This window comes from Carassius carassius, chromosome 35 (assembly GCF_963082965.1).
Source record: "Carassius carassius chromosome 35, fCarCar2.1, whole genome shotgun sequence".
Taxonomy (NCBI): Eukaryota; Metazoa; Chordata; class Actinopteri; order Cypriniformes; family Cyprinidae; genus Carassius; species Carassius carassius.
The window spans coordinates 6,278,908-6,291,120 of NC_081789.1; the positions used below are offsets into that span (position 1 = coordinate 6,278,908).

The 12,213-nt window shown below is 39.0% G+C and overlaps 1 protein-coding gene across 5 annotated transcripts in view; it reads right to left on the reverse strand.

Moving 5' to 3' along the window:
• The window catches only part of dpp6a (dipeptidyl-peptidase 6a), a 474,280-nt gene that overhangs the window by 43,355 nt on the left and 418,712 nt on the right, over positions 1-12,213 (reverse strand). For all 5 annotated transcript variants that reach the window (XM_059524369.1, XM_059524368.1, XM_059524372.1 and 2 more), the window contains 2 exons: positions 6,419-6,573; positions 6,239-6,336 (listed from right to left, as the gene is read on the reverse strand). In XM_059524369.1, the coding sequence (XP_059380352.1) occupies positions 6,239-6,336; positions 6,419-6,573 (253 nt within the window). The remainder of the gene's footprint in view (positions 1-6,238; positions 6,337-6,418; positions 6,574-12,213) is intronic.

Sequence of the window (12,213 nt, forward strand, 5' to 3'; positions counted from 1 at the left end):
CCGACCAGGCTGAACCAGAAACGGCACTACTGGACCACCAGAGTGGACATCGCCTTCCCGAGGGACTGCGTCGTGACTTCCGTCGCCCAGAAGGGTGAGGTCAGTCGCCGTGCGCAGCTCCTGCATCAACCTTGGCTTGGTTCTACCCTCGTGCATTTGTTCAAGCCTTGGCTTGGTGAGTTTGCAGGATAGCCATGGCATGCAAAGCAGAGGCAGCTTGGCCCGCAGCACTGTAAGCCTTGGCAGCGAGAGCGGCCGACAGCTTACAGGCCTTAGGTGAGATGCGCGGACTATTTCTCCCAGTGGCTGCGTTTTGCGGACACAAGTGCACCGCAATCGCACTCTCCTGCTGGGGAATGTCGATGCACCCCTAGTTGCCCCGCAATCGAGGTTAGTGAGGACGGAGGAACGAAATGAGCTACTTCCGGCCATAAAAAGGGGCCATCCACGACTACATCACTTCCCCATGCACATCCAGGAAGAAAGGAACCAAGAGCAAAACGCGGTTGTGAGCCACGCTCTACACGAGAACCAAATCGGTGCATTCACCTCCATCCTGATGCTCACAGCTGCCCGGGCAAGCACGGCTGTGGGTCCAACTCTGGGTCCAATTCGGCAGTGGCGACAACACCCGAGGGGGGCAGCCCCTCCGAATCTTCATCCACAGAGGTCAATAGCCCATCCCCGATGCTGCAATCGACATCTGATCCCTGGCGGCAAACTAAATTACCTGTTGGGACTGCCATAAGACAGCCCAGCAAAATCACCCAGCAGCTGCACGGGACAAACACTGCGAAAGGGGTAAGAGGTCCGTGGGGCGTGGCCCGGCGGAGAAGCTCTCACTGTCACCTTCAAATCTCCCAGAGCACTAGCCGGCAGTCCTCTGCTCGTGGCAGAGAAACCGGAACGGGAAGTGACAGAGGGGTCTGCTCCTTTCCCTTTAAGAAAGGAGAGACGCAATCGCAGCGTTGCCATTGTCACACACGCAGTGCGTGCATGAACCATCCATGAACGCGCCTTCAGCGTGCTGAATGCCCAGACACAGAAGACAACGCATCCAGAAGGACGCGGACGAAACGGCGTCTTTAAAAAGACGCAAATCATCCGTGATTTGCTCTTTTAGGAAATCTGCTCTCTTAGTTGAAGCGCCCAGGGGAATCGCTGAAAGGGACACCGCTGTTTGCGCCATACCGCCAACCAGAACAGCATCCCGACACACAGCAGATGAATGGCTTTGTGGAGTATAACAGCTTTCATACAACCACTTTATACCACTTTACGCCCTATTTATACCTGTTGGCACGGGGAGTGGCTCAGGTATGTTAAATCCACTAGCCAATTTTCATTGGCGTTTTCTCTTAAACTCAGAGATGATTGGCCTCCCAAGTGAGACCCCATATGTCGTTCGACATAACTCGTAGTGACCGTCAGATAGGGAACTCTTATTTTCATCAAAAGAAAAGAGACAAAATATTATTACAGACTGCTGTACAAGCATATACTACAAAAGAAAAACCTTTTGTTATGCACCTTTAATAAATAATTTAATCAGTAGACATCTGTGCTGCACCGGCGATTCCTTTTGTTTGAATTGTTTTGTCCTGCCCTGGTTGCACCAGTTTGTCTGTGGATTACAGAAGCGCAGAGAACTCTCTTTTCTATCATATACTACAAAAGCTTTGATGTGTGCAGTTGACATGTTCTTTATTATGGAAACCATGTGTATGAGTTGACATTCTATTGATTTGTTTTTATTGGTGAAAGTGCAATCCCTGTGAATCCTTAAAAATAAAACAATTCTCAAATTACAAAAATCATTGCCATTATGATTTTGAGCAAAAAAAATAAATAAATAAAAATAAATCAACAACAACAACAAAAGATAGCAACAACAACAACACAAAATTATATATAATCAATTTAGCCTGAGGTAAATGTAATTTTTAATTTACCAAAACTATACAAAAATGCTCAGCTATTTATGGCCAGATTTATTAACAGCTTGCACCACTGCAAAAATTCTTTTGGCATTAAAATAGTACTGTCAGGATTTACTAAAGACCTGCGGTGAAGAATAAGTGCTGAAAAGGCACGCTTGTCAAATTACTGGTACTTGTGCCATTATTTAACACTCCAAAAAAAGCATGCTTAAAGAATGCTGTAATTTGTGCTGCTCTTGGTATTTTGCAAAAAAAAAAAAAAAAAAGGTTATTTTGAAATATATCTGGCTGCATCTGTGTTCTTTAATATGCCCATTGTAAGTTAATCACCAGAATAATAACAACCCCCCGCACTTTTATGGAATTACACTTTAACGCTAATTTGTCCTGTTTAGTAAATCTAGCCCTTATTCGAATAAAACTAGGATGAACAAAAACAGGACAAGGCTGACTAACAAAAAAGTAAATTTGACACAGGACTAAGACTAAGGGCCCTATTTTAATGATCTAAGTGCATGGTCTGAAGCGCAAGGCACAGGTGAACTTAGGGTGTGTCCAGATCCATTTAGTTTAACGACGGGAAAAACAGTCAGCGTGCCTGGTGCATGGTCTAAATGGGTTGTCCCTATTCTCTTAAACCTCTACCGAATGCATTATGATAGATCTATATAAAAAAAAAGATGACTCTTTTCCTTTTCTAAGAATGGCTAAACTTGAAATGCTATAAAAAAATAAAAATAAAAAAAACCCCACTAAAATTATTTTAAGGTACTTTAATGATATGTTGCCATACGGCAACAGCATACAATAGTGGATCTAACTTTTTTTATTCTTTTTTTAGTGAATAATGATTTATATATAATTTTTTTTCATGAATATTATTTAAATTGCAAATTTATACAGTAAAGAAATAAATAATATACTGTATATCATGTATCATAAAACATGAAAACCTAAAACACTGCAGTTCATGAAAATTCAGCATTACGCAATCTTATGAGAGTAAGACTATGAACATGAGCACCCCCCCATAATCCTTGAAAGATCACCTTTTTTATGTATGAAACTTCACAAAGCAGTTTATTCATCTGCAGGAAGAGCCAATTCTGCCCTTTTCTTCATTACCTTGCCATAGAATATGGCCGTGCTCACTGATGTAATGTTACCTGTATTCATATTTAATCAAAAGTAAAACTGCCATTTAAATATGATTATATCCATAATACAAAAATTCCATTACCATAATACTAATCAACATTATATCACTAGTATTAACAGATTGCAGCTGACCTTGCTAGCTAGCCAATGTCATTCCACTATTGCAGTGTTGCCACCTGGCAACACATATTTTGAGCAATTTACCAAAAAATAATTTTATAAAAACTTTTTTAAGAGGAGAATATGTCATCATAACAGTGATGTTTCCAATTTTTTTTGTGTGTGGAAGTGACACAGTCTGATCCTTGCTTTCAGCAACTACCATCAAGAGACGACAGTCTGTCAGAAATTACGTGACAGAAAAAAAAACTGCATGTCATGTGACTTAACCAAATCAAATCATTGGCTAAACTAAGGTCTTTTTTCTGCTGTGTGACCATGTGTGTGTGATACATGTACAGTCGTGGCCAAAAGTTTTGAGAATTACATAAATATTGGAAATTGGAAATTTCTGCTTAAGTTTTTATAATAGCAATTTGCATATACTCCAGAATGTTATGAAGAGTGATCAGATGAATTGCATAGTCCTTCATTGCCAGGAAAATGAACTTAATCCCCAAAAAACCTTTCCACTGCATTTCATTGCTGTCATTAAAGGACCTGCTGAGATCATTTCAGTAATCGTCTTGTTAACTCAGGTGAGAATGTTGACGAGCACGCAAGGATATTGTGGCTACTAAGATTGCACCTAAATCAACTATTTATAGGATCATCAAGAACTTCAAGGAAAGAGGTTCAATTCTTGTAAAGAAAGCTTCAGGGCATCCAAGAAAGTCCAGCAAGCGCCAGGATGGTCTCCTAAAGAGGATTCAGCTGCGGGATCGGAGTGCCACCAGTGCAGAGCTTGCTCAGGAATGGCAGCAGGCAGATGTGAGCGCATCTGCACGCACAGTGAGGCGAAGACTTTTGGAAGATGGCCTGGTGTCAAGAAGGGCAGCAAAGAAGCCACTTCTCTCCAAAAAAAACATCAGGGACAGATTGATCTTCTGCAGAAAGTATAGTGAATGGACTGCTGAGGACTGGGGCAAAGTCATATTCTCTGATGAAGCCCCTTTCCGATTGTTTGGGGCATCTGGAAAAAGGCTTGTCCAGAGAAGAAAAGGTGAGCGCTACCATCAGTCCTGTGTCATGCCAACAGTAAAGCATCCTGACACCATTCATGTGTGGGGTTGCTTCTCATCCAAGGGAGTGGTCTCACTCACAAAAACACAGCCATGAATAAAGAATGGTACCAAAACACCCTCCAACAGCAACTTCTTCCAACAATCCAACAACAGTTTGGTGAAGAACAATGCATTTTCCAGCAGGATGGAGCACCGTGCCATATGGCAAAAATGATAACTAAGTGGCACGGGGACCAGAATGTTGAAACTTTGGGTCCATGGCCTGGAAACTCCCCAGATCTTAATCCCATTGAGAACTTGTGGTCAATCCTCAAGAGGCGGGTGGACAAACAAAAACCCACTAATTCTGACAAACTCCAAGAAGTGATTATGATAGAATGGATTGCTATCAGTCAGGATTTGGCCCAGAAGTTGATTGAGAGCATGCCCAGTCGAATTGCAGAGGTCCTGAAAAAGAAGGGCCAACACTGCAAATACTGACTCTTTGCATAAATGTCATGTAATTGTCGATAAAAGCCTTTGAAAGGTATGAAGTGCTTGTAATTATATTTCAGTACATCACAGAAACAACTGAAACAAAGATCTAAAAGCAGTTTAGCAGCAAACTTTTTGAAAACTAATATTTATGTAATTCTCAAAACTTTTGGCCACGACTGTACTGTACATGTGTTGTGGACCAGCCTATAGGTGCATATTACTAAAGCTCTCTTTAAATAACAAAAAATAAATAAAAAATACTGCACCATTGATTTTAGATCAGGTTTTAGCTGGTCAATAGCACAGTCAATTTAAGTTGCCTCAATATAGCAACGTGCCAACAATGTGCCTGAACACATCTCGTTTTCAGACCAGCACACCCATGAGCACAAAAATGGGTGTAAATGCATTTGCAATTTAAATAACGTGACATGAAAATAAACTGCGTTGGGCTGAAACTAGCAAAAAACTGTTGCTCTGCACATGGCACTGCATTGCGCCAGATGAATAATAGGGCCCTATGAGGCCTAAAAAAAAAAAAGTTTGGTTCCGGTTGGTTGTCAGTTGAGGTCATTGGTCGGTAGGGATTTTTTTTTTTCTCCAGTGGCAGTTTTACACACACACACACACGCGCGCTGATTTTAAATGTGTGTACCGGTACTTTTACGACAGTGATTCTGTATTCCCGTTTAAAGTCTGTTGTTGCCATAGACACGCAAAACGCACACACACACACACACACAAAAAGCCTTTGCGGGAGTTTGACAGGCGATCTCATAGTAGATTAACATGGAGGATTTGAACTTGAAAAACGGAGTGTACAGACATCTTTTTGTAGTCAAACAACATTCTTTTTTATGTTCATTTATGTGGTTTATTTGATTTTGATGCTATAAATTAACTAGAAGCAAGAGACGATCAGTTAGTTTTAACTGATGATCTAACTTACAGCGATCTGTTCGACACATTCAAGAGCCACAAAACGGTATTTATTGTTTACATTTCTTTAAAAAATGACCACATTTGAAAGGTGAAATAACCAAATGAGGCTTTGTTTCATATTAAAAGTAAGCTGGTAATGTTAATGTCCTGTCTGTCAGCATGTTGTCAGTGCCCTCTCTGTTCCGCGATATATTGTTTACTCCCCCCTCCCCCCGTGTTTCTCTTAATGTTACGATTTCCAAACCTTAAGTTATAGCTAACTTTAGGAATTGACAGTTAAAGGGTTTTGATGCAATACTTTACTTAAGTGTAAAACAGCATTTAAAGGAAACTAATTTAATTAACGATGTGTGAAAGACCGTTCTTCCCCAGTCTCATAAAATAAATTTGGGTCGCACATAAATTGACAGGTTCGGTCGGAAACCGGAACCAAACAAATTTTTTTTTTAGGCCTGACTAATTTAAAAGACTAAGTCTAAATTAAAAATGGCTGACAAATAATAAATAAATAAAATAACACTAGCAGAGTCAGCCCACCCTATTCTTTGGTCCTCTGGTCTTCTCATCTCAACGGTGTGTAGAGGGCCATTGAGATTCACCACATAAAGAGAGATGATGGGATTTTCCTCTCCTGCCTGGAAAAAAAATGTTCAAGTATAGCATATAATCATCTTCAGCACTATATCCTCATGTTTACGGCCGTGCATAATCTTTTACCTTGGGGTAATGGTATTGTCTTGCTGTAGGGTAGATGGAGCCAGTGAAAATGGGGATCTCCATTTTGGGTACCAGCGTGTCGTTGATGGTCGCATACGCGAGCCTGGCCCCATCAGGAGACCACCAGTGTGCGATGTGGGACTTAAAGATCTCCGCTGTGCAAGAAAGATTCAGGTGTTTCTCTTAGTCATCTTTCACAGAGGTTCAATCATTTGAATAATTGCAGGAATAGTAAAAAGTAATCATCCATAACACAGGGTCTCTCAGGTCTCATTCCAGCTACATCCACACACACACACACACACACACACACACACACACACACACACACACTCCACACTTTCCTATCTTCATTCGGACACAGCTGATGCACCTGGCCACAGTTAAGAGCATTTCTCTATAACCACCTGTTCCTGTATGAATCTTTGCTTCTCTCACACATAGGCAGCGTGGAAGGATCTGGCCCATAAATCACAGGGCGGACTGTAATCTCAGCGGGACCAGCGAGAGTGAGTGCCGGCCCTCTCCATCAAGTGCCCCTTCTCTTCTACAATCTCAGACAAAAAAGCAATTTCTGGATGCCACCAAAGGCTGCGGAAATAGGGTCTGACCCATCTTCCTGTGCTCAACTGGGCAAGAAGTTGCATGTTCAGTAGAGTATTGTTCACTTCATCACATAGAGAGTGAGTGAATGAATGTGCTCAAAGAGCTTATTTTGACAGGTATTAATAGTTAGACAATGTTTATATATTTCCATTTTTGTTTTCATTTTTTTTTCTTTCGTTTTAATATGAATATGTTATGGGAATAAATACGGTTTGTGGTCAGTAAGAATTTTAAATTAAATTTTTTTGATCAGAATTGACTAATTTATACAGACTATGTATATAAGTTGTGTATTTTCAAACTACTTTTATTTGTAGCAGATATTTGGGAAATATTACATCTGTTAATATTGCATACTGTAAGTTCAGGCCACAAAACCCTTCATTAATTTTTGAATGTTGGCTTCAAAGCCTATAAGATTTTGACTTTTCAAGTAACACTTCAGTATAGGGACCAATTATCACTATTTACTAGTTGATTATTAGCATGCCTATTATTAAAATATTGGCTGTTAATACTTTAGCACAAATTCTGCATGACCATAATCTACATACTTAATTCTTCCTAATATCTAAACTTAAAGGGATACTCCACCCCAAAATGAAATTTTTGTTATTAATCACTTTCCCCCGTGTATCGAATTTATTCAACAATTTGACTCCTCTGTGTCTGTCTGCATCACCGTAGTGCCATTTTGGAGAACATTTACTGAACACAAGCAGTGTACGCTCTTCTGTATCAGCCGCATTGCACAGATGCGCTGTTTTCGTTCAAGTAGAAAACGTAGAAAACATATCCTTGTGTCGTCGCTGACAAAGAATAGCATACAGAGTTTTCATTCAGCGAATGTTCTCCAAAATGACGCTACAGTGATGCAGAGATACACAGGGGAGATTAATTGTTTAATAAAATTGTTCTTTTTGTTTTCTTTGAATACAAAAATTATTCTTATCGCTTTATAAAATTCAGATTGAACCTTTGATGACAGATGGGCTATTCTGACGATGTGTTTTATACTTTTTCTTAAATATCACTCTGAAGATGAACAAAGCTTTTACGGGTTTGGAACGACATGGGGGTAAGTGATTAATGACACAATTTTCATTTTGGGGTGGATTAACCCTTTAACAACTACATTACTAACTATTTATAACCTGACAAAAGTCATAGTCAATGTTTTTTTAATGGCCAGAATTGGACCTTAAAATAAAGTGTGACCACTTTCCAGTCAGTAAGAAGGCTTCTTAGAAGTAATATACATAACAAAACATCCGGATCCTTGTTTGCCTAACATCTTGCCTAATGAGATGCCTGGATAATTCACTGCCAATGTTATCCAACAATCCTGTTATGGGTCCATATAGCTTTGAAAATATTTTTGAGTGAGCTAGCCATTTAATGTCACTGAGGACAATAACTGCATCAGAATGCAGCACAGATGTATCCTTCACTGCCAATAATATCCCACAATCCTGTGCTTTTCGATTCACGGGTCCATATGCTATTGCTCGGAAAACATTTTGATTCACTTTTTTTGGTTGAACTAGCTCCTTAATGCCATTGAGGACAATAACTGCATTAGCAGCTGAGAGTTCCAATAACGTATTTTAATGCCTAGAGAGCATGATGTGGATATTTTAGAGAAAATGCTTGTGACTATCATGGGAGCTTTTCAGTGAATCTGATCATTACAGAGATGCTGACTCGTGGATGAACCTACCCAAGCCTGCCGCAGACATCTCTGTACAAAACAGCAAAAATGGCTCTCATTAGGCGCAAGATGTCAGAAACCCTGCAAACACACGTCTCTCTCATTGCTGTTTTCTGTGTCTCTCTGTGCCCTTTCTTTTGCCAAACACACACTCACATTCTCAGTAGTGAGCCAGGAAACTTGTTGGGCTGGTGATTGCTCACACAGGGCAGAGTTGAATGACGGATGAAACAGGAGTGTGCGTTTTGAGAGCTGGAGGACAGTAAAGCCGTGTCTAGCACACACACAGTCTTCTCACACTTGTCCTTCTTTAATCAGAGGACACAGCTATGGAATAGGGGAAAATGAGCTGATAGTTTAGGTCATAAAACTTTACTGTTTAAACCCAGCATTTCCCTTATCCATTTTTTATGCCCCTAAACACTGTGCGATGAGACAAAACCAATAAAACCCATTACAAACAAGGCATTTGTTGCATCCAGTGAGGACATCATTTAAATAAAGTTATACTGTGTTTTTTACGCATTGCGTTGTGTATCATGCTGCATAAACATAAAACCATGTCTGCATTTATGATTTGAGAAAGGACAAAGAAACAAGCTCCACGGGTTACTCTACACTGCTCAAAACTCGTGTTTGAATCATCAGTGGCAAATCCTTTAACGTTACACATGTAAACGTACTTACAGACTGTGTGTCAGAAGCGCCAGACTATCCTTGCAAAGTTAAACCTGCCCCACTTTATAGAAACAGACACCAGCACTGTAGGCTAATCTCCCAGGAAACAGTCCTTGTCCTCTGCAAAATGTGCAGCACAGATCTGAATATTTGGGATGGCCTGTTCTGGAACAGTGTTGTAAATAGAACTTAACCACTGATTTCTAGTTGTGTCCTCTTTTGGAAGACCAAACAAAGTAGTTTCAACTTCACAACGAAACACAGCGTCTCCACAACATGGCTCCGGTTGGCAACAGTCACAATAAAAGTTAGGCCTTTGCATGAACATTTGGGCGGTGTTATACAAATCTTCCCACATCATGACGTAGACATGTGGGGGTGTGTTAGAATGAGCCATTTTAGGTAGTAGTGGTTGACTCTTAACTTTTATAAAGAATATCTCTTTGGATTTGAGACTTTAGTCTTAGCAACTTTACAGATCTTCTTCATGCACCAAAAGCTTGTAACACTCCAAAGAGAAAGGACAAATTGAAATAGTGAGAATTGGTCCCTATACTAAAGTGTTACCTAGAATTATGATTGTATTTCTCACAATTACAAATCTTGCAATTTTGTATTAGCATCCTGCAATTTTTTCAAAATTGCTAATTTGCATCTCAACAATTCATAATGTTAGTTAACACATTCCTATTATCGGCAAAACATATCAGCATTATTTTTCATATAGGGCCGATGCCGATATTTACATTTAATGAACGAACTTCTTTGGAACGACATGAGGTTGAGTAATTAATTAAGGTAATTAAAAGTAATTAAGTTTGGGTGAACTATCCCTTTAAATATTAACTTATAATACACCAACTCACTTTTCTTTCTTTTTTTTCTCTCTGGGTGCAAATATGTTTCTTAGATTGCAAAAGCAGTTGTCTTGCCCTTTTCCCCTGGATGCACACTTCAGTTAAATATACTCAGACAATCTACAAATAGAGTACATATGTCCTCTTTAGAGTCTGCTGATTTCTGCTTTACATTGATCATACTGCACCAATGAGAGATCAATGAAACCGGTCCATTGTTCACGTTCCACACGTCAGCACGTGTTTTTCTATGTCTGTAAGCAGCACATTTCTAAGATTCTCATTTAAATTCAAAAGAGTCCTAACAAACATGGCTTTAGCGTTGTTCATCACCTTCATTGGATTGATCAGGGTAATAACAGGCTTCTAACAAACCATTAGCAACTTAATTAGCTGGAGTTCACTGAGAAGATAATTCAATGAGGGTGAAGGCCTGTGGAGGTCTGATCAGCTCCGCTGGAGCATGTGAACACAATCACTCAACTAAAGCCATTTGTCATTTCAAACGCTACTACATGTTAGTGCAGCATTTCTGGTTTGGCTTCTTTTAAAAAAGAAACAACCGATGTCCTTACTATTTTTTGTAGCACTCCAGCTGTGCTACACTTCAGGACCGCTGCCAGTTAGAAAACTCAAAGCACTCCTGCTGCTGCAGTCACATAGGAGAAATTATACTGTGAACCAGACGACTAGTCGACCGTCCTGACCATCCCTATAGTGCCAATCTCATGAGAGCACACTGTTCAATTTTAGCTTGAGAACTGCATTAATTAACACTTCTTTTGGGAGATGTGCAAAATATGAGTAGAGTATATCTCTCAGCTGCAAATTTGGAGGGTGTTGAAAGAGGGCTAGTCATTTTTGTGGACTACTAAAACTATGCGATTAGTCTCTCCTGTGATACAGAGGTGTGTAAAACACACTGTCCTCATTAGCAGCTAATGGAAAGGACTGTTTTGTTTTACACTCTGTATGACACAGAGACGTGCGTTTTTCTAACAGGTCTGTTTGCAGCAGTGAGAGGAGTGACTAAATCAAGGTTGCAATGCCTCCACCATTGCTACATTGTTATTAATATATTTGTTGTAAATTATTTATTTATTTTTTTTGCACTGTGACCGCAGAACTGTTTTCAAATTAGTGCACATTTTCCAGTAACAGGATTAGTACATAGCATGGTAAATCACTGATTTTAATACATTTTGCAACTAAATAATTAGTTAAATGCTGCTGTTAATCATTATCATAAATTTAAGTGTTTTATAGTTTTATCAGTGGTAATATTTAATATTATATTTACTGTTAATAAATGTGATTCATGCTGTAATCCCGAGATCATGATTCACAAGAAATAAATATAATCTAACACTTGTACTCTACAGTTGTAAGGTTTAGGCTTGATATATATTTCTTCTTCTTATTATTATTATTATTATTTAAGAAGCCTTTGTTCACCAAAGCTGTGTTTATTTGATCAAAATAATAATAATAAATTAATATAATATGATAATAAAAAAAAAATTTTGATCAATACAGTATAACACTAATATTGTGATCTATTGTTAAAATTAAAAATAAATGTTTATTATTTGAATATATCTTTAAATGTGAAAGAAAAGCTGAAATTTCAGCAGCAACTATTTCAGTTTTTAGTGTCACACAGTCCTTTCTGAAATCATTTATACACTGATTTGCTGCTCAAACCTTTCCATTATTAATGTTGAAAATAGTTGTGATGCTATCTTTTTTTACTTTCAAGATTCCTTGATGAACAGAAAGTAAGTTAAAAACGTCTGCAACATTACATATGTCTTTCCTGACACTTTTGATCAATTCAATGCATCCTTGCTGAATAAAACCAGACATTTATTTAAAAAAAAATCCAACAACGAACAGTGGTGTATATTTAAATGGTAAAGCCCTTTAAATGCGAGTTTTCTTAA